Below are 26,317 nucleotides of genomic sequence, written 5' to 3'. Positions count from 1 at the left end.
TAGCCTATTGGTGGTCTCGCATGCCCCTCAGATGGCTAACATTTAGTACGTCCAGACCCAACTCAGAGTTCTGCCTGCAAATGATTTCTTGCTGTGTTTCTGGCCCTCCTAGTCCCCCGTCCTTGAAGCCTCATGGGTCTCCCCTCCTCCCTTCACCCAGCCTGTCACTGTGGGTTCTGTCTCCTGCGCTGCGGATGTCAGGCTCTCCTTTCTGCTCTCCATCCCCCCCCCCGCCCTCTGTTGTGTGTTCATCACCTCTCACCTGTACACTCCAGGAAGTCACCCAACTGGCTTCCGTCCTATTTCTTCCCCTCTTGCACATCCGGCTCACAAATGCCAGGGGCCTATCATTCCAGTATCACAAAGCCCCTAGAGCCTTCCCTCTGCTTCCAGAGCGAAGCCCACCCTTGGTCCCTGTTCCTTATACAGCATCCCCAACGCTGCAGTACAAGCAAGCCATTGGCCTCAAGCAAGCCATTGTGTTTTTAGCTTTCTTGTAGCACTGAGGACCGGCGGGTGGGGAATGACAGACAGATAAAACTACATCTCAGTGCTTACAGACCTGAGGCCCCAGCTGTGTTGGGCCACAGACCATCGTCGCTCCCCTACCCATTCGTGGAGGATTTGGATGCGGGCAGCTGGGCGGAGGGACATCCTGGTGGAAGATGCAGCCTCTGCCCGGCAGCCACATGACTTTCATCAAGACGTGGCGGCAGCTCCCGAGTCAGGGAGCTGGAGGGGCTGGGGTTTGGGCCTGAATAGCCTGTGCGGGTGCTGGGAGCTGGCAGGGAGCAGACTGAGAATGACGGGGCTACAGCCGACCCTGGAGGGGCGCAGGTAGTTAACTCAACCTGGGAGAGGCGTAGACTCCTGGAGCTGGAGGGGACTGTCAGCAGTCCCTGCAGCCGTTTCCCTGTTCCCAAGAGGGTGCACATGGGATCCATCCCAGGCAGGGGAGGGGAGGCTGCATTCATTCTCTCCATCCTCCTCCAACCCGGTGTCCAGTCCTTCCTTGTCTGAGGGGCTGTGGTGCCTTGGATCCCCACCTGGTTGGATCCCTGCTCCGGGGGGTGCCTCGAAGGTCAGGAGGCTGCTGGGAGCCTCTGACAGACCACACAGGCAGAATCGCCCTTGCTATCAAGCCGAAAGATGGGCGCACTCAATGAGGTCGTATGCGAAAGAGGGTTAGCCAAGGGCGAGGCCCCCGCCCCACATTTGTCCAACTCCAAAACACATGTTCTTTCCACTGCACACATGGCACTTTGGGTGAGAGTCAAGTTTGAAAATCTCCAGAGGAGCTCCAGACTCCTGCCTCAAGCTCTGGTGACTGACTCTAGGCAGCGGGGGTTCTCATTCAGCCAGCTCCCTGATGTTGAAATCCAGCTCCCTTTTCCTGCTCTGGTCTGGGGATATCTGGGCCCCCAGCCTCACCGTTGCATCAGCTTCCAGTGGGTGAGCCCCGCCTTGTCCTTCTCATCGCCTGGCTGTCGCTGGTGTGAAGAGTGGCATTGGGTGGTCCCCCGGGGCTGTGATGGGGATGGCGGGCACGACCCAGGTGTGCAGGGCACTGGCCTTGCTGCGGGGCATGAGAGGCAGGTCCTCCGTTGACAGGAACATGTGGGGGAAGCGGTAGGCGTGGCCGATCACCACATTCACACATGGTGGGGAAAGTGTGGGTTCCTGAGCGAGAGTGGCGGCTGGTGGATCTGGGGTGTCTGGAGATCACGTCCACATGCGCTCACTTCTCTGTGCGCCCCAAATGCCAGCGTATCTTTCCCATCCCTCATGCTGATGGGCTGAAATGTTCTGGATGAGGGGCCACATCTTGGTCATCATTGTGTCCTTGGCATGGGACAGGGATATGAGGCAGGTTTGATAAAGGAGGAGTGGGCTTGGAGCTTCCCTGAGAACAGAGTGCCCTGAGAGGCCGCAGGGGTTCCCCAGGGGGCACAGGCACAAGCTCCTCAGAGCACACGGTGTGTGAAAGCTCAACTCCGTACTGTTCCAAAGGGAAGCTGGCTAAGATTCCGGACGTGGAATCAATGGATTTTTCCAGTAACTCCGAAAAGAAAAATCTCACTGAGTGAGCAGAAAATGCAAGGACAACTTTCCAAACATAGAGCAGCTCTCTCCGTCCCATCTGTGATTGCTCAGCTGTTTGCCCTGGAGGATGAGGGCAGGCAGGACTGGGTCACTAAGCAACGGAGCCCTGGCACCTGCTGGCAGGATTTGGCCTGGTCCTTCCTCAAGCGGGGCCTGGTGGCAGGGGGGAGGGGAACTCATGCCCAGGGGCCCATATGAGGAGGCAGGAGAGCCTCCTATGATGGTTTCTCCGGCTGCCTTTCCGCCATGGAGAGGGGCAGGTTCAGGGGGAGGAACAAACACACTTCTTGTTTGTCTTCATTTCCCAGCTAAATTCTGAGCAGGGCCCCGGTTGGACAGTCCCAGTAATCTGAGCATCCTCTGTGGGCCCAGGTGGAGTGGGAAGGGGGCGTGCTGCTCAAGGGACCCAGGCCCTTAAGTGAGCCCATTACGGGGCCTGGGAACCCAGACCACGAGCCTTCGTCATATGTACCTCGGGAAGAATGCTCACTGCTCCAGGACTCACTCTCTCCTCCTGGGATAATAAAGGCCATTTCAAGAAATGCAGATGGGTGATGAATTTTGATGTGGGGAAGTGGGGTTCATGATTAGGGCGTGTGGAAGCATAAAGCTGGGGTCTGCTGGGAAATGGTCAGATTGTATCATAGTGGCAGTGAATTATCGGGCCTTGACATGTGGCAGGCACTGTTCTAAGTGCTTTCCAATAAACAGCGGGGAAACTGAGGATTCAGGATTTGGGCCCAAGTCTGATGCCAGAACTCTTAGCCCCTAAACTGTACTGCTTTTCTGAAAGCCCTTTCCAGAATTTTCCTAGCTGAAGCTCTGGCCATGGGGCTTGGAGGTGCCCACCAACGCAACCCTGCGTCAGCAGCATCCATCCGGGAGGCTCTGAGGAAGGCACCCTTTGCCAGGCCGTTTGGGAGCGGGAGGAAACCAAATGTCCCTGCCCCTGAGCCTTTGTGACACAGCCAGAGGACACACACCGGAGAAGACTCAGAGTTACCTAACAACCCCCAAGACACGTTTCAACGTGCCCTGTTGGTCCCCAGGCAGCAGAATGGGGTGAGGTTCACAGGCAGGCAGCACTGGGACAAGAGGACGTGTGTGGGCTGCTGCAGAAGCCCCAGCATCCCTCCCCCTACCCTGGGCTTGCAAAGCCGAGGGCACAGTTGGGGTTTCCAGGGAGAGGGAGCCTAGGTGACTGCCCTCCTTCCCACAGGGCAATGCAGGTCGGTGTCCTGGCTGCTGGCACAAGTCCCTGTGAGGGTGGGCAGCACGGCCGTGCTGGGCCCTGGCTACCAGCTCCCTGGGTCGCTCTCCACTGCTGAGTCAGATGAGTCCTCCGGGGTGCTCTGCAGGGAGCTCCAGCCCAGCTGAAACCGGCACGTGGTAGGAGAGGGGGCTCCTGCAGCCCGGGCGCCCACGTCCCCCGCAGCCCAGGAGAGGCCCTGTAGTTAGAGCACGCGAGCTGGGCTTCTAAAGCCGCCCCCTCTCACGGCCTTGGGACGCTGCTGGCTTTGACTCTGCGCTCTCAGAGCACATGGGATTGTTCGAGAAGCTGAGGAAGCCTTCTTCAGAGTGTTCTTGTGCAGGGAGGTCCCGTGTGTGAGAGGGAGGACGCGGTTTGGGGGTGGGGATGGGTGCCCTGAAGGCCAGCCTGTTCCCAGCTCCCAGCTGGGTGACTTCGAGAGAGTGTCATGGCTCTGCGGCCTGCAGAAGACAGAAGACACGGAAAGAAAGAAGTGTTTCCCCTAATCTTCCTTTTGCGGATGCATCCGTTTCCCAAAAGGGCTGGGGGTGGGGGGAAGAAGCTGGAAAGCCAGATGTGGCTCCTTGACCATGGCCGGCCATGCTGGATTGGAGGGAGAGTGCCTGGGGCAGGCTGGGGAGTCCCCGTGCGTTGAGTCATCTAACAACTCTGGTTGCTCCAGAATGCTGCTGCCTTCTTCATCTCCAGGCCCCATCTAGATCTCTGAGCTCAGGCTTCCGTGTGCCTGAGCCCCTCTCTGGAGAGGCCCCTGGGAAGCTCTGAGACACTCCCCTTGCTGTAGAACTCCTCTGAGTTGGGCTGGGCTGTTCGGGTCAGCCTGAGGATCCAGCGACTTCTTCCTGCGTGCAGGACAGTGGCCGGGGCCCAGGAAAAGAGCCTACACCTTGCTCTCAAGTAGGCTGGACTGCTCACTTGCCTGGAAGACGGAAATTACGGGACTCCCCCAGCTATACGGGAACCAGATGAAACTAGCTGGCTATGAGGCCTCCTGTTGCCCCGCCCTTGGAATCCTCTTTTTTCTTTAATTCTGATAAAATATACCTTACACAACATTTACTGTTTTAACCCTTTTTAAGTATAGAGATCCATGGCAAAAGTACATTGCCTGTGCTGTGCGGCTAATCCCACCACCATCTCCAGAATGTTTCCATCTTCTCCGCCAAAGATCTGTCCCCATTACCAGCAATTCCCCACCCTCTCTCCCCACAGCCAGCCCCAGTCTTCTTGCTGCCCCTGAGGATTTGATGACTCGAGGGACCTCCTGTAACTAGAATCATACAGTCTGTCCTTTGATGCCTGGCTTATTTCCCTCAGTGTGATGTCTTCAGGGTTCCTCCCTGTAGCAGGTGCCACGGTTTCCTTCTTTTTTAGGGGTGCATAATATTCCATTGCCTGTCTACACCACACTTGGGTCACCTCTCCATCCATCAGGGGCTTGCTTCCATCTTTTGGTTATTGTGAAGAATGCTGCTGTCAGCAGGAATGTGCAAATACCCGTCTGAGTCTTCGTTCTTCTTGTAGGTATCAACCTAGAAGTAGCCTTGCTGGATAATCTGGTGATTCTTTCTGATTAATCTTTCAAGGACTTGGCGGTCCGTTTACGAGGTGGCTTCGCCATTTCACCAGCAATGCCCAGGGCTCCAGTTGTCTCCGTGATCTTGCCAATGCCTGCTGTTTTCTTTGTTTCTGACGACGGCCGTCCCAATAAGTATGAGGCGGTCTCTCACTGTGGTTTTGATTTTCATATCCCTAATGATGAGTGATGTTGAGCCTCTTTCCGTGTGCTTATTGGCCATCTGTTTATCTTTGGAAAAATGTCTGTTCCAGTCTTTTGCCCATTTCTAAAATGGGGTCTCTTTGTTGTTGTTTTTGTTGGGTTGCTGGGGTTCTTTATATATTCTGGCTAGTGATCCTTTGTCAGACATGTGGTTTACAGTGGAATCCTCTTTAAATTGGTTCCGAAAGAGCAGCATTCAGCCTTCGGAGAGACTGGAGCCTGGCACGGGGGTTTGGACCCACTCTGTCACGCTGCCCACCATCATCCCTGACTCACCCTCCAGTGCTCTCTGGTTCTGGGTGCTCTGGGGAAACAGAGATGGGAAGGGTACAATCCCTGGTTTTGGAGTCAAGCTAAGGGGTCAGGGAGATGGAAAGGGGACTGACCTATGTGAGGCTGGGTGAGGGGAGAAGGACTTGGATGGAAATCCCGTGAGGAGAACTGACCTGGAGAAAGACCTTCACATGCCCTAGAAACTCTCAGGGCATGAGAAAATGCCCAAGGGAAAAGTTCTGTGGCTGTTGCAGCAGAGTAGATTGGTGTCACCTGGATTCACAGTTGAGACCTCTGAGCTGGGAGGACGCTTCCACAAGTCTCAGGGAGAGAGAGAGCAGAAAAGGAAGAGGTTTGCATCACCTGTTCTCAGAAACAGGACAGGAGTCTTCCTCTGATTGCCAGCTGTTGTCTCAGAAGTCGATAAGTGCCGTGGACCAGGAACCCTATAGGAGGAGCCTTATATGATTCCAGAACCTCTTGTTCTCCCTGTATTTATTTTGGGCTTTTATGTGCATGTGTCTATATGTATGTATATATGTGTCTATATGTGTCTATATATGCGTATATATGTGTGTATTTGTGTGCATGTGTATATATGTTTGTATATACGTGCGCACGTGCATGGGTCTTATTACTTCTTTATGTTTTATTCAGTTCATTAGGCAAATGGTTGATGAGCCCCTCATGTCTGCCAGGCACTGTTTTGGGCACTGCCACCGTGATTGGGGCAGGCCCTGTCCGCAGGGAGTCTGCATTCAGTGATCAAGCTGGTCAGCAGAGGCCACCAGGGCCATGTGTCCAGTCCACAGCCAGGTTGGGGGGGATGGGGTTCCGGGGGGAGTGTCAGGAAACCCCCTGAGCAGAATGCATGTACAGCTTTCTAGAGGGCAGACGAGCAAGCAGTGTCCTTGGGGCTCACAGTCATGATCTGTGAAAGAGAGCGAAGGCATCCATCTAGGCCTCCGAGGGGGTCTCCAGGACTAGGGTACCAAATCACTGGTTTGCCAAGGATTGTCCTGACTAGCACTGAAGGTCCTGGGTCATAAGAAAACTCTCAGTCCCTGGTCAGCCTGGGACTCAGGAGCTGAGAGGACTGCTTACTTACCCCGAGGCACAGTGGTCTTTGGTGTCCGAGGGGCCCACAGTTTCTCATGCATCCACAAAAATGGTTTAATTTCTTTTCAAATCAGGAGGGAGAAAAATGAACTCTTGGGTTGAAGAAGTTGCTTTCTTTTGTGATATTAATATATATATATATGTTATATCAATGCTATCATAAAGTAATATTTCCCATCTTTTTTTTTTTTAAATGGAAGAAGAGGGGCCCAGGGCCCTGATGACAGAAGTACTTAGGACGCACAGAGTCGTAACGTGGCTCTGGCTGAAGGGCCTGTCAGAGATCAAGGTGAAGGCAGAGGGATTCCATGTTGAGCCAGCCCTACCAACCCGCCATTCCTCAGCCTCCCTGGAGAGCTGACTACTGATGGTGATGGCGGCCATAGCGATGGTTCACTCGCTACTGTTTATTGAGCGCCCGCTGTGTACGTGCACTAGCTGTCGATTGAGTGCCTGCTGTGTATGTGCACTAGTTACTGTTTATTGAGTGCCTGCTGTGTACATGTACTAACATTATTGAGTGCCTACTGTGTATGTTCACTAGCTGTTTATTGAGTGCCTGCTGTGTACGTGCACTGGCTATTATTTATTGAGTGCCTGCTGTGTACGTGCACTAGCTGCTGTTTATTGAGTGCCTGCTGTGTACATGCACTAGCTGTTTATTGAGTGCCTGCTGTCTATGTGCAGTGTGCTAAGCACTTCCAGATGTGTGAACTCATTTCATCTCTGTGACAAACATGTGAAGAAGTCCTGTTGTCCGCACTTTATAGACAAACCCGAGCCTTGGGGAGGCCGACTTGCCTGCATGCACAGACTGAGGGCATGCAGCAGGGGCAGGGCATTGGGGTCTGGGGATGAGGGGCTGAATCATTTCAGGGACTAAATGGGATTGTGACTTGTGAGGTGCTGGTCTGTTGGTGACTTTATCATGATCCTGACGCCCTGTAGGTCTGGAACCTGGGTCACTGCCGCTCCACGGCCACGGGGCTCTCCCGGCCTCCTGCAGATGGCTGGTGTTCTTTGCCCCAACTCACACCGGATGACCCGCCCCTGCTTGTAGACTGAGATGGCCCCCCGTGAGAGGGAGGGGCCACGCGCAGCCTCTGGGCCTGCTGGCCCCCTGGGGAGCCCGCCGGTGCGGCCTTCATCACACCCCTGTATGTGGCGCTGATGTGGCTGCCCGGAGAGCACTGAGGCTCCGTCCGCGCCATGCTGTCTCGTGCTTCTTACAGGCCTGCACCTCTGCCTTCCTTCTGCCGGTGGTCTGTGCTTTCCCAAGGATGGGGACCATGGCCCACTGGCTTCCTGTCCCAAGGTGACTTTCACAGCCTCACCCGTGGGCAACTCAATCAGTTACTGTTGACTGACTGTCTGCATGGACCATCTGCTCTAGGGTTTTGTCTTCAGCCTCTTTCCAGTTTCTCAAATCCCACCCCCTTTTTGTTTCCTGCTCCTCTGTTTCCCACTCCTCCCCCAGAGCAGCTCAAAGCCCGAATCCCACACGGTTATGCTTGTACGCATGGCTCCCTGCTGAAACCCCTTCCTTCCTTGCTCTGCTGGGAATAGCTTCCTGGAGAACACACTTGAGGAGTTTCCAACCCTTATTATTTCTGGGATGTTGGACAGAGCCAGAGAAGAATCCGGAAGAATAAACCCCTTCCCTATCCAGGGTGTGGCTGGGCAGCCATTCCAGAAGACAGGCCCTTCTGCACCTGGGGGAGGGCCCTACGGTGAGGCCCCATGGGGCTTCCTCCTTCCCATCTGCTTGAGGCCATCGTGAAGGGACCAGTGAGCCTTGCCTGTGGTCTGGGCGTTGAGCAGGACATTTGGTACCCAGCCCAGGCAGAGGGGTGTCCACCCCTTTCCTTCAGAAGTTCCCGGGTAGGAGGGGCACGAGCGAGGCATCAGGTGTGTGGCGCCCGTGCCGCTCGAGGTCAGCAGGCTATCCTGGACCGTGTCTGCGGATGGTCCTTCGCTCTCTGCAGAGCCTGAGGCTCTCGACCCTACATAGGCCCGGGGGTGCTTTCTGCCCATGGGGCAAAAGAATGGCTGCTGAGAGATTTGCTAAGAGCTGAGAAAGAGGAAGTGTGGCAAAGGCTCACGGACATTGGCTTCCGGGGTAGTTTTTGTTTTGTTTTCTTGAGTGGTGTGAGTTAGGAAGGTGTAGACCTCCTTGAGCCTTGGGGATGATTGGAGAAACCAAGCGGCTGGTACTGAGACAAGTCACACCACAGACGTGGCTTCCTGATACTGTCTCAGGCCAGTTCTCACCCCTGCGACAAGCCAGCTGTCCTCCGATGGGCCCCAGCCCCCACCCCACCCCCAATTCTCTGAAATAGAAGAGGAAGCAGTGATGAAAGAAACCACCCCCTCCTCGAGGTAAACGCGTCGAGCTGCAAAGGCGTCTCACTTCGTGATTTCACAGAGGAGGAAACTGAGGCCCTCAGATGGGAAGTGACTTGCGGGAGGTCACAGGTCAGGATGGTCTTGCATTCGTTCCGATCAGGAAGCTGCAAAGAGCTGAGAGGGCCGGCCGCCAATCCAGAGCCAGCAGCCTGTGCCTTCACGTCAGCCCCTTGGGGTGCGGGTCCGTGGGAGCGGCTCCTGGACCCGACTGCAGTCGGCGGCGCGGCTCTGGGCTGGGCACCACCCAGGCTGCCCCACCCTGTCCCGGCCACCTCCTTGGAGGTTATGGAGAGATCGACAGAGCCTTGAAGCGGGGACGAAAGAGGCACAACCGTCAGCCATCGTGTCTGTCTCCCTCCAGGGAACATCTAATTGGGAAGATGGGACTAACACATGTGCCATAAGAATGAAACCAGAAAAGGCAGGTCCAGTTAGATCCAGCTGCTGCCGCACAGGCTGCGAGGACACCTCCACGGTCCTTGTGGGGTGGACGTGTGGGTCAGCAGGTGCAGAGGCCCACGGCACGTGGTAATTGGCAGCTTGGCCACGACAGGAGCCTGAGGCACTGGGGCCGCGGGGCCGGGGTTTGGGAGTCGGCCCCTGAGCCGGTGAGTGAGCCTGGCCTCCCCGCTGCGTCCCTTCCTCAGCCAGCTCGTTGCCTCCCACACCGGGAGCCAGGAGGAGAGCAGGCCCAGCTCCGCTGAAGCCATGAAGCCTCTGGCGACTTGTGCAAGGAGTCCATGACATGAGAGCGAAGTACAGAAGGCTGGGCCGGTTGGCTGGGGACATGCAGGGACAACACGGCTGTCAATGGGACTATCCCTTGGGGGCCGGCAGCGCCCAGCACAAACCTCCGTATTGGCCTTTCTCAGCTGGGGAATTGAAATGGCAGGGATCTCCTTTTGAGGAGCGCAGAGAAGGAGGAGATTGTCATGGGCCGGGGAAACCTCACTCACGATGCCGGGGAGATGGCGCTCAGGGAGATGGGGGCTCCGCACCCCGAGCGGGAGGGGGCAGACTACAGGCACCAGGCACCATAGATGAAGTGTTACCAAACCCCGGCCGTGCTCATCCCAGGGCTGCTCGAGCCACGACGGCAGAGAGGTGTAGTTGTAGCCAGGACTGTACGGTCAGCAAAGCCTCGGGTGTTTGCTCCCTGGCCCTGGACGGGAAAAGCATGCCAGCCGCTAGTGTAGAGTGTGCCACGCTCTGCGGCACGGCAGCCAATCCTGATGAAGTTCTCAAGGAGAGTGAGGTGTGGGCTTGGCTTCTAGGCGTCGGGCTTTGTAGGCCTGGGAGGACAGTCACGGTGTGCCTTTGGGTGGCTTTGATGATGTTGGCAGTGTGTTTGCCCCGTGGTCTCATTTGGTCTTATTATCTTCGCATGAATTCTATCAGGCAATGAAGGATTTGTATTTCAAATCGATAGATGGAACTGAGGAGAGAGTCTGAGGCTGAAAGAGGTTATCGGATTTCCTCAAGATCACTTAGTTAGTGTTGGGGGCCAGGTCTCAAACACAGGCTTGTGTTCATCCCGTAGGCGTTTCCTGAGCCTCTTAGGCTCTGGGATGCCATGACAGGTAAGACAGGTGCAGGTGTCTCTCCCACAGAACTCATTCCATGCTGATATCCAAGGCTCACTGCACTGCAATTCCTGGGAAAAAAATAAGATTTTTCACCTCCCACCCCATCCTTGTAGGCAGTGGGGAGCCACTGAAGGTTCCTGAGCAAGTGTCCATTGTTTGGTTCATGCTCGGTGCCACTGGACATAAGAAGAAATAGAAGTATGGTACAAGTTATTAATAAAATTCACTCTAGTTGGGAAGACAACTCAAGATAGATAGTCTACTTGGAGGTTAATATAGATAGATGCGTATTTAAGTGCCAGGCAGTATAGTGCTAGTTTTACATGTGGGTAGCTTTAACCTTGCTGGGGCTCAGTTTCCCCATCCGTGAAATGGGCATTCGCATGGACTTGTGGTGAGGATGACATGGACCGAGACAGATCATCATCATCATCCTTCAGGGCAGGAGAGGCCCGAGAGGCTGGGACAGAGAGCAGGACCTCAGGTGGGCGGATGGGAGCAATATGACGAAAGCATCACAAAGGAAGAAGCAGCTGAGAAGTTTAAGAAGAGGGAGAGTAAAATTTTCAGAAAAAATTAGGTTTGTTTGATTCGGGTCGAAAGACAACGGGACGAAGGTATCTGAGTGTCCGATTCTCCTCAGCCTGCTTCTCCCCCGGGGCCCCCCACTCATCGCTGCCCTGGGTCCACCTGGGGATACTAGAAACTGCAGGACTCATTCGGAGCTTCTTCTTCCACCGTGACCAAAATGAAGACATGTGTCCTTGGTTCGAATGCACAATTTACCAATGTTTGGGTTTCTTCTTTTTTTTTCTTTTCTTTTTTTTTTTTTTAGATTTTATTTATTTATTTGACAGAGAGAGAGAGAGATCACAAGGAGGCAGAGAGGCAGGTAGAGAGACAGGAGGAAGTAGGCTCCCTGCTGAGCAGAGAGCCCCATGCAGGGGCTCGATCCCAGGACCCTGAGATCATGACCTGAGCTGAAGGCAGAGGCTTAACCTGCTGAGCCACCCAGGTGCCCTGGGTTTCTTCTTAAAGTAAAATTCAGCTTGGGGTAAATTGGCTCTGAGGTAGGCCCCAGAGCACATGGCATGGTCCTCTTCATTTTGTTGTTAGGGATATATATGTATATGTTTTAATTAATTAACTAATTAATTAATTGAGAGAGTGGGCATGTGCACATATGACTGGCAAGGGGGGGGGGTGGACAGAGGGAGAGGGAGAAACCCCGTACTGAGCACAGAGCCTGACATGGGGCTCAATTTGGGGCTCGATCCTACAGACCCGGAGATCCTGACCTGAGCCCAAATCAAGAGTTGATGCTTAAGGGACAGAGCTACGCAGGAGCCCCAAAGATATTTTTAATAGAGAAGGTTGGGGCTCACTCTCAGAGGAGCGTCTGCTTGGACTCCTCGCACCCAGGTTCTTCACGTGGTTGTATCCTAATACCCTTGAGCCCCGAGAGGCAACACAGCCCCTTCTGTAGCTCCGGATAGGGGAGCACACACCTGTTTTCCACCAGCGCCCTGATTTGCCAGCCGCCGTGGCTCAGCTAGACCATCTGGCCCCAGTGCCGGGGGCTCAGTCAGAGCAGGTGGGTTCCATGCCAGGTGCCCCGAGAGGCGCAGACCCCCAATGAGAGACACCTCCGTGGCCAAGGCCAGTGTTTGTGAAACCCTAACAGAGTGAGTTCCCCGTTCCTTCTCCATCTTGGCCCACCCCGAGAGATACAACTCTGTGTTTCTGGCTCTGTACCCGTGGACAGAAACAAATCTTTCACTCTGAGGACGTGAAAATCTGACAGGTGAATAAGAATTGAGGTCTTTGCCTTACACTCTGAAGATGACTCTATTGTTGTTGATCTCGTTCAGCCTAAGCCTTGGCGGAACCCTACACTATACATCAGAAGCTCCGAGACGAAGCCCAAGCAGGGTTTCTAGAGATCCCCTAGATGATTCCGTGTGGAGCTGAGTTTCAGAACCACTGGCCTAGATTCTGTACCATCCCTAGGAGGGGAAAGCGTTAGTGGGCTCTCGTGACTGACTGGCTGACTGACTGGCTGACTGACTGGCTGGCCCACTTTGGCGGGTGATTCATGCAATCCACCCGTCAGATCTGGTCTGCCAGAGGTGGTGTGGGCAGCAGCCGTGTCAGCCCTGGGGGCTGACGTTCCAGCCTGGGGGACTTCTCCTGTTGGCCACACAGGGCTCCTGGCCCTCCCAGATGGGGTGGTGGAATCAGGACAGCCATCTTCTGCGTCAGTCCTGGAGGGGGTAGCCTCAGATGTTCGCGTCACTTCCCCAGGTTTGTGGTGGGCAAGAGGGAGGAACAGATGAGTTATCTGCTGAAGAGAAGGGGAACAGGAAGAAGAAACCTCTAGTTACAGCCGCTGTGACTCTTGCTGTGTACAAACCCAGGTCTGGAATAACTGACTTTGAAAGCTGTGAACCAGCTGCCTTTTCTTATAGGGAAATGGCTGTAGCTCACTTGGAAACTATGAGAGGAGAACTTCCCAGAACTTCTAGAGTTTCCTGTCCATCATTTATTTTATCTTATTTATTAATTAATGTAGTAGATGATTATGAGAAAGCTATCAGCCCCTGAGGAGGGGACAGCCTGTGTGTCTCAGAGATGGATAGGATGGAGCACAGATAACTAGTCTGTCTGACTGGCAGCTCCCACGGTTGGGCCACGGCCAGGCACACCTGGTCCCACAGAGATGGTCCAGGTGTGGGAAAGGGCAGGGTTGGGAGGGCTTCCGGGTAGGTATGTGTCTCTGGGAATGGACTGTGGGAACGGACGGAGCTCCCTTTGGGGCTCCCTGGATTCATGCTTTTCCAGTGAATGAAGACACTGCCTGAGGCTCACATCTGTTGTTGCTTACCTCAGGCAAGCAGGAGAACCCCTGGGCTGAGTGCTGCCCCTTGGGGCGCTTGGATGGAATCAAGGTCCAGTTCTAGAGCCCGAAGGGCATGCAGGGAAAGGGTGGCTCCTTCATGCTACTGGAGAGAGTAGAAGGCCCTCCTTGATGGCTTTGTTGGTGACATGGTACCCCTGGGTCCTGAGTTCTTTGGGGCGTGATCCACTGATCTGATAAACCATGGACGAATGTTTCACAGGTTCCGTAATTTATGGGCCTTGGTTTGGCAGCTGCAACCCTGGCCCTCATGGACTGGCATGGAATTTCAGTGATCGTTATGGGAGTGGCAGAAGCGCCGTCCTAGAGTGCCCTGTGTTGGATTGAGAAGAACATGGGCTCCACACTTGGATGGACTCTGTTCCAGGCTCTACTCAGATGCTTACTAGCAGTGGGACCACAAGTGTGTTCCGTAATCTCTCTAGGCCTCAGCTTTGTAATCTGTGAAATGGGAGTGCCGGAGGTGGTACTGGAGACAGGGTATGTGGAAGGACGGAGCGCAGCGCTGGTGCCGTCAGATCTCTGAGGAAGAGGACTGGAGCAGACAGGCCAAGGGAAGAGGCTGGGATGGAAAAGGGGTGTTGGCTCATCTCCATGCAGAGGGGTGGGGGGTGGGCGTTGGGAGGCCACACCAGCTCCCTGTGGCAGCCACAGAGTCGACACGTTATCTGCTGTGTGAGGTTGAAAAGTGAGAGGAGGAAGCACAGGCATCGTGCTGAGCGTGCCCTCTCCTCCCAGGGCTTGCTGACTGCTGACGGGGGGTGGGGGGGGGGGCGACGACACTGCGGGGACAGGCTCGGGGGGGGGGGGGCTCTGTGTTCCACCGGGTGCTGGTGTCCTGACAGGACGACCTTGAAATCCTCCAGCTGAGCCACACCCCTCCAGGAAGCTGCTGGGTGGTGGCAGGGAGGCAGCCAGGAGAACACAGGGGCCCCGCCTCCCTGGGCTTCAGTTTCCTCATTTGCCAAAGGAGAATCCTGACTGGAGTCTTGAGTCTGCTCGATTTCTAAAATCAGATGAATTCTGGGTGGGTTTTTACCAACTTACTTGTTTCCCCAAACCATGGCTCCCGCACCCCCGGCCACACACGGCCAGCCTGAAGACATCATCAGGAAGGGGGGCGATGGTGAAGTGGAGGGAAATGCAAGGAACTGATCAGGGAACAGAGTCGCTTAGACCCCAGAACTCACCCTGCAGCGCAAAGAATGATGACCCTCATCCCCTTCCTCAGCCTTCTTCTTCCCTCACGCTTCCCTGGGGGCGGCCGGCGGGCACAGGGGACCCGCCGGGAAGAACACAGCAGAATAGCCTGGAATTTCCTTGTAGGTCTGCATTTGCAGACTCAGGGCTTTAGGCAAGTTACTGAGCTCCTCTGAGCCCGGTCATCTCACCTGAAAATGTAGGTAATAATCTCCACCTCACAGCCTCTTGGTTCATGAGGATTAAAAGAGACGGTGCATGCCATATTCTGGCACAGAGAGGGTGCTAAGTGGATGCTGGTTGTCCCCATGCCCCGGGAGAGGAGGCCAAATCTCATTTATTGTAGAAGGACGACCCCTGGCTCCTTCCGGTTCACTCATGCATTTGACAAATACATAAAGTTGACCCCTTGAGCAACTTGGGGTTGGGGGCTCTGACCCCCTGCACAGTCAAAAATCTGAGGCTAGCTTTTGACAACTCCCAGACTTAACTGCTAATAACAGTCTGCTGTTGCCCAGAAGACTTACGAATAACATGAACAGTCGATGAACACAACTTTGCGTGTCATATGCATTATACGCTGCATTCTTACACTAAAGCAAGGTAGAGAAAAGAAAATGTTATTAAGAAAATCATAAGGAGGGGTGGCTCCTGGGTGGCTCAGTTGGTTGAGCGTCCGACTCTTGATTTCAGCTCAGGTCATGATCTCGAGGTGGCAGGATTGAGCCCTGAGCCTGGCATTTCTCTCTTCCCACAGCATCTAAATGCAGTCTTTTCCCTAGTAACCCTAAGTAAGCAAATGCTGTTCTACTGATGCACCGAATTCATCATCTGTGCCTGCGTGCTGGGCACGTTCATATTATTCTGTCAGTGAGCCCGAGGGGTAGGCCTTGTTCCCATTTCACAGGTGAGGAGACTTGGAGATTTAAGTCACTGACCCAGAGCCGCTGGGATTCCCAGGGGCACCACTGGGATTTGATCTCTGATTGTTCTCACCCTGCGCCCGGGAGATTAGTTTTCACTGTGGGACTGGTGCTCCCTTCTTCTTGGTCGGGGGGGTCTTTGGGAGGGTGCGGTCCTCCCCTTTCTCATACTGAGCACTACTGCGTACCCACTCTCACTTCTGTGTCTGTTCCAGAACGTCTGTAAACCAGTCGAGGAGGCCACGCAGCGGCCGCCCACGCTGCAGGAGATCAAGCAGAAGATTGACAGCTACAACACCCGGGAGAAGAACTGCCTGGGCATGAAGCTGGTGCGTGCGGGGGGCCTGCCCGGCCCCGGCCGCCTCTTCCACTGGGGCTCCTCTCTTCTCCCTCTGGATTCTGGGGTGGCCCCTCCCCTTTCGTCAGTCCTCGGGAGGCCTCAGGGCTTGTGGGAGGCTGTCAGGGGACCCCCCCCCCCCACGTGTGCTGCAGGGAAACAGAATGGGCTTTAGAATAAGATCCAGGTCCATCTCTGGCTCTTCCCCCTTTTTCCCTTTGGGAAACCCTTTTAACCTCCCTGGGCTTCGGCGTCAAATAGAGATATTAGGGCCCATTGGTCAGAGCTGTTGTGGGAATTAAGTAAGGTACAAAGACCTCAATAACTGGTATCGCTTGGCCCCCAGGAAGGCTTCATAAGAGGGAGTTCCCAGCTCCTGTCCTCTCTCCTTACCTGTCTGTGTCCCCGGGAAGCTTCGGGAGACGGCAGAGCTCTTAGAGGGGAGGCACCAACTTTGCTGGGCTCCCAAAGGCCATTGACCTCGGGAAAGGGAGAATGTAGAAGATCCCTGCCCCCTGCTGGTCGCTGCTAGCAACTGGATCTCTGGGGCTTCAGCCCAATGGGGCACTAGAAAACCCAGTCTCCCCTGGTCCTGGGCTTAAGCCTTGCAGGCTGCTGGGTTTTGGAAAGAGATGCAGAAGGAAATGCAGTGGGCTGATTTTCCGAGGACCTCATTACGGAGCTTTCCTGCTCCTTCCTGGTTTGGAGGGACAAACTAGAGAGGCCACTCCAGACCCTGCCTCCTAGGAACCGGGACTCAGCAAAGGTAGGGGACTGAGGCAGGGAGCCTGAGCCCTGGGAGGGCAAGCCAGAGTAGCTCCTCCTGTCCTCTCCGGTTGCTGGATACTGCAAGCCTTTCCTGGCCCTATGCAGGGTGGGCAGGGGGACAGTGTCTCTGCCCTCCAGCACCCCCAGGTTGGCAGAGACAGGAACAACTTGGGGAGACAGGTCGGGGGCTGACTGGGGTGGCACAGCTATTAGGAAAGGCCTCTCTGCACACCGCGCCTCCCCCACCCCCACCCCGACCCCACCTGCGGCGGTGGCTCAAAGTGGCAGATACGATCATGCAAGATAGACCCGAGCCGACCCATAGCACATCCCTTGCTCCGCAGAGTGAAGATGGCACCTACACGGGTTTCATCAAAGTGCATTTGAAACTCCGGCGGCCGGTGACGGTGCCCGCTGGCATCCGGCCCCAGTCCATCTATGACGCCATCAAGGAAGTGGACCTGGCGGCCACCACAGACAAGCGGACGTCCTTTTACCTGCCGCTCGATGCCATCAAGCAGCTACACATCAGCAGCACCACCACGGTCAGCGAGGTCATCCAGGGGCTGCTCAAGAAGTTCATGGTTGTGGACAATCCCCAGAAGTTTGCACTTTTTAAGCGGATACACAAGGACGGGCAAGGTATGCAAGGGTGAGCTCCCCGTCGGAAACCACCTCCCCTGCTAAAGCCCTGGCAGACCTGGTGCGGAGGAGGACTGGGCTTCCCTGGGGTGCCACTGTCCAGCCACGTGGCAGAGAGCTGGCCAGGAAGCTCATGCCTGCTCCCCGTGCCCCTCACTTTATATGTGACTACAGGAAAACCACACCCTGGGCTCCCACTTCCTTATCTGTGGAAGGGGAGAGAAACCGCCCACTGTTCCTAATCTTTTGGGGAGGTGATGCGAATGGAAACATGCTTCAAAGTCTGGGCAGACACCAAAGATAAAAGGTCATTCCTTATTCCTGTCAGGTTCATTTCATTAGGTTGAAAGGATGGTTACTCCCCGTCCTGACCTTCCCATGTCTGCATTTCCCGGTCTGTCCCACCCACACTGGGTCCCTGACCCTCTTTTCCGAGACGCGCCTCCAGGTCCCTCTCTTGCTTTGCAGTGCTCTTCCAGAAACTCTCTATTGCCGATTGCCCTCTCTACCTGCGCTTGCTCGCCGGGCCTGACAATGACATCCTCAGCTTCGTGCTCAAGGAGAATGAAACTGGAGAGGTGGAGGTGGGTCTGGGCCCCTTTGGGTGGTGCAAAAGCCCAGCCCTCAGGGCACCTGGCTGGGTGCTGGCGGGCATCGTCCTCACCACCGGCATGGGTGGGGGCCATGCGGCAGCCGTGGAGGCAGCTGGGAAAATGTCCTGGGAAGTTGAGCCTGGGGCAGTGCTGGGCTGCCGAGTTCAGCGTCTAAAGCTGGGATTGTAAGCCTCCTGGGGGAGCAAGTCAGGGCGTGTGTCTGGCAAGGCCTGTGGAAAGAAAGGATTTCATGTGCTTTTTTTTTTTTTCTTTTTTTTTCCGAAAAGCCAGGGTGGAGGGACACTGAGAAATGGCCATGTCCCGGCCCGGGTTGTTTTGCTTCCGGATGGTCTGAGGTCCAGCCAGCTCCATCTCTGGCCTCCACTGGATACAGAGATTTGGAGCTATTTGTCTTTTCCTGGTTCGTAAAAACTGGCCCTCTTCCTCAAAGCGCCACTCATCAGAGTCCAGTCTGGCGGCACGGAGTCGGGCGAAATTAGGCTGGTGCTCCCCGTGGCCTGGGATCCTGGGGCTCAGGAGTCACGGAGGAGTGACCGAGGCCAGTTGTTTGCCACTCTGTGGTCAGTGGAGGCCTAGGGTTTGGGGGAGCAGTCTCGCAGGTCACCCGGCGGTCTGGGGGATCCAGGCAGGTCGGGTCCCTTCTCCCTGCTTCAGTCAGGCAGCTCTGTCTCATCTGATTTACATGTTAGAGTGCGTAAGAGTTTGTTCGGGAAAAAGTACTCTGCTGACTGTGTTTGGACACTGCTGGCCCACTGCAGACCTCTGGGGCCTGGGAGTTTAGAGACCAGGCCCTAATTCCCCTTCTGCTGCTGCCAGCTCTGTACCCACAGCTCTCTCTTCTCCTGTCTGTGGACTTCAGTCTTCTCCATTATGCAATGTGGGGATTAAACTAGATCAACCTTTTGTGCTCAAAATCCCTGGCTCCACGGGTTGAAGGGGGGAGGTGGTGAGGGGTAGGGGCTCTGCTCCTGGGTCAGTCGGAGAGTGGTCAGGTCCCACTGGGGCAGGCCAGGGCTAACAGGACTGTCCGGAGTTTTCTGGGTTCTGGGATCCCATTATCTGCTCTGCCAGTCAAGGGAGGCAGGGACCCTCATTCCGTGGCAGATGAGCTAACCAGACAGAAGGGCGCAGTGATGTGCCCAAGGTCACGTGGTGCAGTTGGGCTGCAACCCCATCTCTGGAGGCCAAGCCGAGCTCTCCTTCACCTGCCTCTTGAGGGCCTGCATGCTGAGAGCCTTTCGCTCAGCACCCCCAAAACGGACATACAGACAGGCCAGCAGGGGCCTGGGCGGCCCCAGTATCACTGTTCAGACCTTAGCTGCCACACAGAAAATATCAGATGGTTGATTCTCCAAATAAAACACCACTCATGGAGGGTACCTCTGAGTCATGAGATGTCAGGATTTGAAATCTGGTGGCTGGTAACACGGGACACCCAAGCTTTCTCCACGGCAGTGGTCTACTCAGTAGTAAGCCCTGTGTAAGCTGTGTGCAGATGGAGGCAGCGGGGGTCAGGGAGCCCCTCAGGTCGTGCGGCTTCTGACCTGTCTCCTGTTCCTTTCTCCCCCATCATCCTCGTGGCTCACAGTGGGACGCCTTCTCCATCCCTGAGCTCCAGAACTTCCTAACGATCCTGGAAAAGGAGGAGCAGGACAAAATTCAACAAGTGCAAAAGAAGTATGACAAGTTTAGGCAGAAACTGGAGGAGGCCTTAAGAGAATCCCAAGGCAAACCTGGCTAACCGGTCCTGCTTCCTCTTCTGGTGCCCATGGATTTCTTTTTATTATTAATTATTATTTTGCAACAGACACTTTTTCTCAGGACACCTGTGGCGGGTGCATCTGTGCCCCCCTCCTCCCGGGCAGTTCCAGATGTGGCACGAAATCTCTGAGGGACACGCGTGCTCGCCGGCTGGGCCCCACCTGCCACACGCTGCCGAGGAGCGGGACCCCGGGGGTGGGAGAGAAGAGCCTCGGACCTCGGTGCCGTCTGCGAGCTCCTTGTAAGCCAAGCAGCTGCCTCTCTCATCACCAGATTGGAACTGTTTGCACCAGCCGGCAAAGGAAAGAAGAAAGGTTTTAGAGCTGTATGTTCTTTCTCTGGCTTTCATTTTTCCTCAATCTCTTATTTGCCACTCATAGACCTTTATTTATGAGTCAAAAATTATAGTATATTCCTTGAGCAGGTCTGGGCTAAGCCCCCAAAAGTAAGATAATGCTTGTAAGAGGATTGCCCCTCACTGTCCCAAGGTGCCCGTTGTTCATGCTCAAGGGAAGGTCCTAAAGCCACTGGCCCCAGATGCTCAGGTAGGGAGCCCCAGAGCTGAGGCTGTCTCAGAGATTTCCAGAGAAGCTGCAGCCTGCCTCAGGCCTCATCGCTCAAGAGTCTGCACCCATGGAAACCCAAAGGCACATCTATCCGCGCGTGTGTGATGCCTTGTCACGTCTTTGTCAACGAGTGTTTGTTTTTGAGTTACAACTTGGAGTTTCATATTGCCTTCATCCTCATGTGTTTCCACAAAGGGAAACCAGTCATTTACCAATTTTAATGTCTCCTGCTGAGTACGGAAATCAGGCAGTCGGAGAAAGCCAAAAAGCGTTGCAGAGAAATGTGTCCAACTCGTCCTCAGCCTTCCCCCAGCTCGAGAGCCGGGGAGGGCCTAGCTGCCCTGCTTTTCCCGCTCAGCCTTCCGCCCTGGCTCTTCCCTCCCCCCCGGGCATGCTGGGGTCTCCAGGTGCTGCTGGAGGTGCTGCCTTGAGGGACAGATCGGGGAACCTCCCAACTCAGCCAAGTGGAGTCCTTCGTGCTCTGAAGCCCAGGCCAGTCCATGGCGCTGTGCTCTGTGAGCTTGCGGGCTGGCCTCTGGCTTATCTCAGTGCCTTTTTGTTTTCAGAGAGAGACAGGAGCAGGGTGCACTTGCTTTGAGGCCGGCTTGCTCCTGCCAGGAAGGGGACGGCAGTGGTGTGGGAGGCGAGGCCAGGAGAGCCCTCCCACCGAGAATAGGGCAAGAGTCACAGACCTCCTTCCCCTCTAAGGTCTTGGGCTTTGACTCCCAGGAAGTGATGTTAAACCACATGGATGGGGTGGATGAGGTCCCCAGCCTACATCTATACTGGCTGTTGTTCGGGCGCAAAATGAAAAACTAGCCAAGCAACTGAAGCAAGTGGCCAGGCTGCAGACAGTCCCATGAGACGGAGGAGGTCAAAGCAGGGCGGGCTTTTTCAGTCCAGCCTTGGAGAGATCCCTTCTTCACTCTCCTCTGCCTTCCCAGGTCCTTCTTGGGTTGGGTTGAGCCCCAGCTTCTTCGTGTAGCCTCAGAAGTCCCTTCCCTGACCCTTGCTGTGTCCACACTGCCCCTGATCCCAGAAGGAATGCTGACCCCAAGTCATACAAACGGTGTGTAGTCTTCACAGCTACAAAAGGAAGACAAGCTAGCCGCTCAAAAAGAGTGTTTAGGTTCCCTAGAACCCTGGTTCTCTGCCATCTCATGCTCAGCCTTATTGCTTCCCTCCCTGAAAAAAAAAAACTCTCTCCCTGCTGTGTATTAAAGGGAGCGGGTAGAGAGTCCTTTTCCTTCATGCTGCATGTCTTTAACATTAAAGGAAGGCCCGGCTCCTGCTGCAGCCACCGTGAATGCTGCTGAGAACCTCCCTCTGATGGGGGCGGCTATTTTATTTTTGAGAAGGAAAATAAAGTCATGTATATATATACATAAAGGCATATAGCTATATATAAAGAGATAGGGGTGTTTATGAAATAAGAAAATTCTGGGAAAATTCTGACTTTATCTAAAGCACAGTTAGACCCAGGACCCACGCTGAGGTCCGAGCCTCGGCAAACAGCCTGTATAAAGTATCCCTTCCCCCAGAGGTGGGTATGACTGCTGGTAGTGCCTTCTATCCTTGTGTTGCCCTGTGTGTACGTGTTTGTTTTGAGGATATTTTCCTTTTAAATGTCTTTCTTATATGGATTTTAAAAAAAGTAATAAAAGCTTGTTGCAAAAATGACCCAGTCTGGAGACCTCTTCTTTGTCCTTTACCATCTCCTGGAAATTGGGAGCCAAGGGAGAGGATGGGAACGGAGAAGAGCACGTACTCTGGGGAAAGTCAGATTTTCTTCAGCCAGCGAACAGAGGAATGAAGGCTGCTCTTCAAAGAGTCTTGAGAAAACGGTCCAAGTGCACGGGCTGGAGGGTGCTGCCCAGGTGCCTGGCTGCTGTGCTGCCCCACAGAGCAGGAGAGGAAAGGGGATGTATTCTAGAAGGGGATCCTGAGTGAGAAAAGAGGAGGGGCTTTCTGGAGTTAAGGATGACTAAGCGTCGGGACAGACTACTGAGGTCGATGATGATTCTTCTACTTCTGGAATTATTTAAAGACAGACAGGATGCATCTGTGAGAGTTTAAGGTCATCTCACCTAGAGGAGGAAGGCTAGATGAGGCGAGTAAAACAGTCCTTTCACATTAGCATTATTTAACTTCCATGAGGGGAAGGGCTCTGTCATCACAGAAATAACCACGCAGGGTTATTAAGAAGAAACTGCTGCCCACCTTCCGGTAGGGGCCACACATAATGCACTGGGCCACAGAGGCTGGTCAGAGGGAGACAGCTCACTCCCTACCTCCCTGGCAGAGAGAACATTCCATCTAATAGACATTCCTAAAATTATCTGAGAACGGGGCATCTCTCTAACATCTGTTTGCCTAGACCTCCAAGAAGTAGGTCTTTCAATAACTTCGCTAAAACCTGCACATGAACCGGTTTCTGCTTTTCACTGCAACCCATTTGGTAACATTATGGGAGTAAGTTCAGAGTTATGAATTTGACTTTGAAAGAGAATGTAGGGCCTAGCAGAGAAAAAAAAAATCCATTCAACAGCCTAACCTTCGCCAGCCTTCTTACACATGCCTATGGTGCTCTGAGGAGGAGAGGGAAGGTGAGTCAGCGCAAATGGTAATTGTTACTGGAAAAACCATTCAAAACACAGGTCCTGACAGCAGGACTCTGAGTTAAACCACAGTCAGGAGTGAAAGTGCATTTTAGACCCACCCTTGCCATTTACTGGCTTTGTGTCTTTAACAGAGGTCGGCAGGGCGGGACACAAGCTCTGAGCCTCCAATCCCACCAAGTCTGTGCAAGGTAAATAATGTTTGTGAAAGAACCTTACGAAATACTACACGTTATCTGTGTTCATACAAGGACCGTGTTCCATTATACTATACATACCACACTCCCTCAGATCAAACTGTCTGTCCAAAGGTTCTGTTGTCATAGAATCTTGTTTGGGGTCAATTTTCAAAAATTCCTTCCTGGGTTTCATAAGTTCATGCTGGCAGAGAGAGGATTAGTAAAATTAAGGCATTTCCTTACGGTGAGTCACAAGTGATAGGGACTTTTCTTTTGGGTCTAATAAGGACAGGTAGGAAGCATCACACACATACTCCCCTTCGTACGCATCCCTTTCTTCCTTTCTAGCTCCAGAGGGGTAATTTGTGAATATTGTGGATATTTTCAAGTCTTTCTTACCCTGATTTAAAAAAAAGGAGGGGGGGATAAGAAAGGAAAAAAAAAATTAAACTCTGTTTTTTGAGGGTAAAACCAAAGACCTCTGGAATTCAGGTCAGCTCTCACCCCTTCCTTTTGTACAAGGAGTGCTTTGTGGTCACAGAAGTGACTCCCAGGAACTAACCAGGGACCAAAGCAGTGGTTCTGAACCTTTCTGGCAGCCAGTGACTCCGCTGGACATGTGACAAAGACACGGGAACCCGAGGAAAATGAGCGCACAAAATTCTGCGTACCATTTCAGGGAGGTCATCGACTCTCAGATGACCCACTGAAGATCTCTTCTGTGAGCCCCCAGTGCTGTGCTCGAGTTTTCACGTCCGAGACCACCGAGGAGCCAACACCGATGCAATCACACGAGGGTTTATTCGACAAGCTTACGCTTGGGCCCAAGTATACCCAACACAGCGGAGTAGGGACTTGGACCCCGAGCTTAGTTAAGGCAGGGGTATTTATGGGTTCCTGTTACTAAAGCAGGGTGGGGCTTCCTGTTACTAAAGCGGGGGGGGGGGGTCTCTGGAACCAAAGCAGGGTGGGGGTTCTTGTTACTAAAGCGGGGGGGGGGGGGTCTTTAGAACTAAAGGAAAGTAGGGGAGAGTTCAGCCCTTGGGCACAGGGGTCTGAGATGGCTGTACTTATGCTAAGGCTAAACCTGAGGTGGGATGGCCTTAATTTTTCTCGGCCTCCACACCCAGCAGTATCCGCTGGATAAGACTTTCCTATGACAAAGCCACGTCTGGAAACCACACCATGACTGACCACAGCCAGCGGCAGCGTGCCGGTGCTGGGACGGTATCGCTGTTGCAGGCGATCCAGATGCTTTTAGGACTTCTGATTTCTGTCTGGCCGGGACGGTGCTGCCATTTAGAGCCAAGCCTCTCTTCTTTGGCCTGGCATGATGGCAGAGAGCGGCTGAGGGCCGCTTCTGTGTGACTAACCCTTTCGAGATGTGAGGGGACTCTTCTGGGGCTAGGAGGTTAATTAGGTAGTAGGAACAGATGGGCCAGAGGCTGTGGACCACTTGCTCGAGGGGCTTTAAAACAGAAGGCCCTACCTGCCTCAGCTGTGGATGAGCCACCCAGTGCTGCTGGCAGGAAAGCGACTAAAACCACTGACATCACAGGAACAGAAAGGTACTCCACCGCCACCTTTCCTGTCCACATAAACCGACGTATGACTTGGAAATTTAGTACGACATTCTAGCTAAGGGGAGGAAACGAGAGCAAAATCCGATTTAGATTAGAATAAAAATTTATTTTGGTAAAGAATTATATTTTTTCCTTTGCAAAAGCTGAAAATGCTCATATAAATGACCAGCCCAGAGCTCGGATCTCCACCGGATAGACCACGTGAAACAGGAGTCTGTTACTTCTTCTTGCTGGGTTTGGGGGCCTTTTCCAGGCCTTGGATGTATTTTCGAGGAAGCTGATAGTCTTCTACAATCCAAAAAGCAGAAACTCCTTAGTGGGGCATGCCCTCTCCGCCACCGCCTGCGCTTTGTGTCACAACGTCCCTCCTTGGCCCCGACCCCCGGGAGCCCTGACCCGCACCACCACCTCCCCCTCCCTGGCCCCCCGCCCCACTGTGTGCTTATCCCCGGAGTCAACTTCTCCCCAGTCAACCTGCACCACGTGACCTGCTCTTCCACACACGGTTCGAACCCAGCTGCTCTGGGTAGTGGACGGGCCATTTATCCTTACATCTCACGGCTAATGTGTATATTTTAGCGATTTTTACACTGAGAGCCACTTTCTAGGTATACTTGAGGTATTCAGAATCTCCTCAGGAGAGAGAACATGTGCATCCGTGTTCAGTCATGTGCTTGTCTATTTCCCTCTACATTCCTTCTCAGCACCTCCTACCGGTTCTTCACTTACAGGGCTCAACTCCCAAAGTTTACTACTGAGGCCCTAAAATATTTTTGCTTATTGAGCATTTACTATGTGCCAGGCCCTGAGCGTGAAAAACGGATGAAGGCAAGGTCTCTGAATTAAGTTGTTCAGTCTAACAGGGGGGTTCAGACATTAGAAAAAACTGGCTAAGTGGCAGACACTAACCAGAAAAATTAATATAAGAAGAAAGTGCCACATTGGCAATTTCTGAAATGCTAATTTAAGGACAGAAAAAAATGGGACATGCTTTGAGACAGGCTTCCCATGACCCCTGAGCTGGGCCGATGAGGCCCTCCAGTCGGGCAGATGTGGGCTGTGGGAGGGCGCACTGGGTGAGGGAACAGGGATGCAAGCACCAAATATGTGTGGGGAGGAGCGAGGACAGCAACGCGGCTGACGCCTGGGGTTGGGGGGTGGTGAGAGCTGCCAGAGAGAGCCCGAGGGGAGTGGGAGTTGGATGGGGAGGGTCTTAGTTATTGAGCGAAGGGGCTTATTCTGAAGGCACTGATGCGGCACAAGGAGTATTTCGAGGAGCGTGACGGAAAGCTGACTCAGGCAGAGGTGGCGTGAATCAAGGTGACCCAGAGTTGGGAGAAAGAACTTAGGCTCCGGGGTCTGATAAAGCCAAGTCGGGGGCCCAGTTGTAGCACCGAGCAGCTGATTATCCGAGGGCGAGGGACTGAGCCTTGCTGAACCTTGGCTTCCCCAGCTGCCGAACACAAACACTTCTGCTGATCGTTAGATGAAGAGAGATGGGACCTGCGAGAAGCCCAGCAAAGTACCCAGCACGGCCAGGGTGGTCCACTGATGTCTTAGAAAAGGGAAAAACCAGGAAGAAAAGTACTCCAGTAGTCTGATGGAAAGAGCCCTGAACCTGGGGCCACAGCATCTGCTTCAAGTACTAGCTCTGTCCCTTGCTGGCCACTACACA

The 26,317-nt window shown here is 54.0% G+C and overlaps 2 protein-coding genes across 7 annotated transcripts in view; one reads left to right on the top strand and one right to left on the bottom strand.

The window, feature by feature from the left end:
• RASSF5 (Ras association domain family member 5) overlaps window positions 1-21,942 on the top strand; it is a 65,326-nt gene extending 43,384 nt beyond the window's left edge. For both annotated transcript variants that reach the window (XM_045982889.1, XM_045982890.1), the window contains 4 exons: window positions 15,790-15,903; window positions 17,024-17,321; window positions 17,790-17,905; window positions 19,524-21,942. In XM_045982889.1, coding sequence (XP_045838845.1) covers window positions 15,790-15,903; window positions 17,024-17,321; window positions 17,790-17,905; window positions 19,524-19,676 — 681 coding nt within the window. In that variant the 3' untranslated portion in view covers window positions 19,677-21,942. The remainder of the gene's footprint in view (window positions 1-15,789; window positions 15,904-17,023; window positions 17,322-17,789; window positions 17,906-19,523) is intronic.
• A 2,785-nt stretch (window positions 21,943-24,727) lies between these two features.
• Window positions 24,728-26,317, bottom strand: part of EIF2D (eukaryotic translation initiation factor 2D) — a 407,204-nt gene continuing 405,614 nt past the window's right edge. For all 5 annotated transcript variants that reach the window (XM_045982460.1, XM_045982462.1, XM_045982461.1 and 2 more), the window contains one exon: window positions 24,728-24,930. In XM_045982460.1, the coding sequence (XP_045838416.1) occupies window positions 24,860-24,930 (71 nt within the window). In that variant the 3' untranslated portion in view covers window positions 24,728-24,859. The remainder of the gene's footprint in view (window positions 24,931-26,317) is intronic.

This window comes from Meles meles, chromosome 17 (genome assembly GCF_922984935.1).
Source record: "Meles meles chromosome 17, mMelMel3.1 paternal haplotype, whole genome shotgun sequence".
NCBI classification, from domain to species: domain Eukaryota; kingdom Metazoa; phylum Chordata; class Mammalia; order Carnivora; family Mustelidae; genus Meles; species Meles meles.
The sequence above is the reverse complement of the archived record's forward strand: the minus strand, read 5'-3'. Positions and strand labels throughout refer to the sequence as shown.